Genomic DNA, 3126 nt, shown 5'->3' with positions numbered 1-3126 from the left:
CAGGTCGGAGACATTTTGTCATGAAAAGTTACATAACTATTTTGTTTTGTTCAGCATAAGTTAGAAAAGAGAGAGAAAGAAAGACAAAAATAGAAAAAAAAAGAGCAAATGAAATAATAACAAGTTGAATTTTGATTAAAAATAATCTGAAAAAAAAAATCCAAAAGAAAAAGAAGAAGAGAAATTTTCTGTTGATGTTCCGAATAATAATAAAAAAAACAAACACCAAATATTTACGAAAAGTTGAATTGTTTTGTTTGTTGTAGGTAGAAATTTCCGAAAAGTCAAGACAAATAACTACGTTCATAACACGCAAAGGATTGTACCGCTACAAACGGCTGATGTTTGGCATCAATTGCGCCCCAGAGCTGTTTCAAAAGATCATGGAACAAATTCTGGCTGGATGTGAAGGATGTTTTATTTACATTGATGATGTAATCATCTATGGTGAAACAGTAGAACAGTTAAAGGAAAGAGTTTCAAAGGTTCTCGCTGCACTCAAACGACACAATGTCAAGCTAAATGAAAGTAAGTGTGTGTATGGTGTTGAAACAATAGAATTTTTGGGACACAAGCTATCGGCATCCGGAATAACACCAAAGCAAGACAAAGTTGAATCGATTAGACATTTCCGCCGCCCATCCAACGCTGAAGAGGTGCGCAGTTTTCTAGGGCTTGTCAATTTCGTCGGCATATTCATACCAGATTTGGCAACAATAACCGAACCATTGCGAGCGTTGACTAAAAAGGACACGATATTTGTGTGGGTCCGGTTGAACAGCGAGCATTCACACAATTGACAAGAAGCTTATGTTGCGACTTAGCATTAGGATATTATGATATCGATGATCGCACACAAGTGTATGCAGACGCTAGTCCAGTAGGTCTGGGTGCTGTTTTAATCCAAATCAATGATAAGGGACCGCGTGCTATTTCTTACGCAAGCAAAAGTCTGTCCGACACTGAGAAACGCTACTGTCAAACTGAAAAAGAAGCATTGGCGTTAGTATGGTCAGTAGAACGATTTCATTTTTATTTGTTTGGTCGATACTTTGAACTTATCACGGATCATCGAGCATTGGAAGTAATATTTGCACCAAAGAGTAAGCCATGCGCAAGAATCGAGCGTTGGGTGTTGCGATTACAATCGTATAAATTCAAGGTAATATACAGACCAGGAAAAAACAATATTGCGGACCCGCTATCACGATTGGTTACCACAGAAAGACCACAACCGTGTTTTGATATAGGTGCCGAAATATATGTCAACAACATCGCTGCATCAGCGGCACCCGTGGCGATTAAATTGGCTGAAATCGAAGAATTATCACAAACGGATGAAATAATTTGTGCAGTGAAAAAGGGTCTCACCGATAACGATTGGGAAGAGAAAGCCATACCGTTGAAACCGTTTGAAACTGAGTTGTGTTTGGCCGGCAACATTCTGTTGAGAGGTGTTCGTATCGTCATGCCAGAAAAGTTACGGCAACGAACTTTGGAATTAGCTCATGAAGGGCACCCAGGCATGTCCAAAATGAAACAACGGTTGCGAGGCAAGGTTTGGTGGCCGAAAATAGACACAGAAGTTGAAGCATATGTGAAGAAATGTCACGGATGCATGATGGTAGCAGCTCCACCAGCACCCGAACCATTGAAAAGAACAACACTACCAAGTGAACCGTGGCAGCATTTGGCAATTGATTATTTGGGCCCACTTCCATCTGGAGATTATTTGTTGGTAATTGTCGACTATTTCAGCCGATATAAAGAAGTTGAAATCATGAGAAAAATTGATTCAGTGGAGACCATCAAACGGTTGCGTAGAATTTTTGCACTTTTTGGTTATCCTTTGTCTATCACGGCCGACAACGGAACGCAATTAGTCAGCGTTGAATTCAAGGCATTTTGCAATGAAACCAATATTCATCTGAACAGCACTACGCCATACTGGTCGCAGCAAAACGGTGAAGTAGAACGCCAAAATCGATCGTTGCTTAAAGTACTGACAATCAGCCAAAACCAACGATCCGATTGGAAATCAGATCTGCAAACTTACCTACACATGTATCGGGCGACACCGCATGCAACCACACTCAAAACGCCATCCGAACTAATGTTGGGTCGTACGATTCGAGATAAGCTACCTAACATCAGCCAGCCAATGGAACAGAATGAAGAGCTCCGGGACAGAGACAAAGAGTCAAAAGAAAAAGGTAAACAGTATGCAGATGAGAAACGGCATGCAAAGCCAAGCGAAATAAAAGAAGGCAATGAAGTATGGCTGAAAGATTGGTCAAAACAAATAAATTGGCACCCAAATTTGATCCAATTTCGTACAAGGTGATTGAGCGTAAAGGATCCGAAATCGTTGTGGAACACACAGAATCGAAAAAACGATATCGTCGTGCATGCAATGATGGTCGTAAGTAAAAAGAAAAGGGAGAAGAATAATATCGTGGATGGAATTATCTATTTGGTTGAATCCAAACGTTGATAGACAAGAAAAAATTAATATCTATTCCATTTCAGCCCAGCACACAGCCAAGCACACTGGATGAAGCCATTGCTCAAGGACCGGAAACTGAAGCTGTCAGCGAACCTCGGCCGAAGCGAAACTGTACCAAACCAGCTAGATACACGGATTAAAATTTAAGAAATGTTTAATTTGAAGTTGTTGTAAATGAAAAAAATTATTATAAAAAAAAAGAAGGAAGTGATGTAGTATTGGGCAACTCGCCCGAAACGTCAAACGATTGTCACAGAAACTGATTCAATAAAACCACACTTGAGCGTGAACCACAGAGCCTAACAGACGTGTGTTTTAATGCAACATTACAGGGTGCATACTGTTGGGACCCGTACCTTTCTTTGTGTTCACGGCTTGCAGCTCTTCAAGCACGAAATTGATGTCGAGCTGGAATTCCTCAGTTTGGTGTGACTCATCGGTAGGCGATTGTTGAACGCCTTGAGTCGTTGAGTCATCGTAGTTGCTACTGAAGAAGTTCGCAAACAGGTTGGCCTGTTCTGTTTCGTTTGCTGTACGCACATCACCAAATTGCATGACTTTTGGTTTGTTGTCGGTGCTCTTCTTTGAATTGACATATTGCCAAAATCTCGATGCGTCAT

General features: G+C 40.7%; 1 protein-coding gene across 1 annotated transcript; it reads left to right on the top strand.

Annotated features, from left to right (window-relative positions):
• The first annotated feature begins 836 nt into the window (after positions 1-836).
• Positions 837-2646, top strand: LOC129571993 (uncharacterized protein K02A2.6-like). The gene is made up of 3 exons (XM_055451892.1): positions 837-880; positions 946-2275; positions 2530-2646. The coding sequence occupies exons 1-3, from the start codon at positions 837-839 to the stop codon at positions 2644-2646; spliced, it is 1491 nt and encodes a 496-aa protein (XP_055307867.1).
• Positions 2647-3126: the final 480 nt, after the last annotated feature.

This window comes from Sitodiplosis mosellana, unplaced genomic scaffold (genome assembly GCF_009176505.1).
Source record: "Sitodiplosis mosellana isolate CC-2019 unplaced genomic scaffold, AAFC_SMos_1.0 Smas_scaffold_3914, whole genome shotgun sequence".
Taxonomy (NCBI): domain Eukaryota; kingdom Metazoa; phylum Arthropoda; class Insecta; order Diptera; family Cecidomyiidae; genus Sitodiplosis; species Sitodiplosis mosellana.
This window is presented reverse-complemented; position numbering and strand designations above follow the sequence as displayed.

What these genes read in the sequence shown, in the direction of transcription:
- LOC129571993 (XM_055451892.1), top strand. Translation starts at nt 837, where the DNA reads ATGATATCGATGATCGCACACAAGTGTATGCAGACGCTAGTCCA. An exon ending in TGTATGCAGACGCTAGTCCA is followed by an intron (nt 881 to 945) that starts GTAGGTCTGGGT and finishes TTCTTACGCAAG; the next exon opens with CAAAAGTCTGTCCGACACTG. An exon ending in AAATAAAAGAAGGCAATGAA is followed by an intron (nt 2,276 to 2,529) that starts GTATGGCTGAAA and finishes ATTCCATTTCAG; the next exon opens with CCCAGCACACAGCCAAGCAC.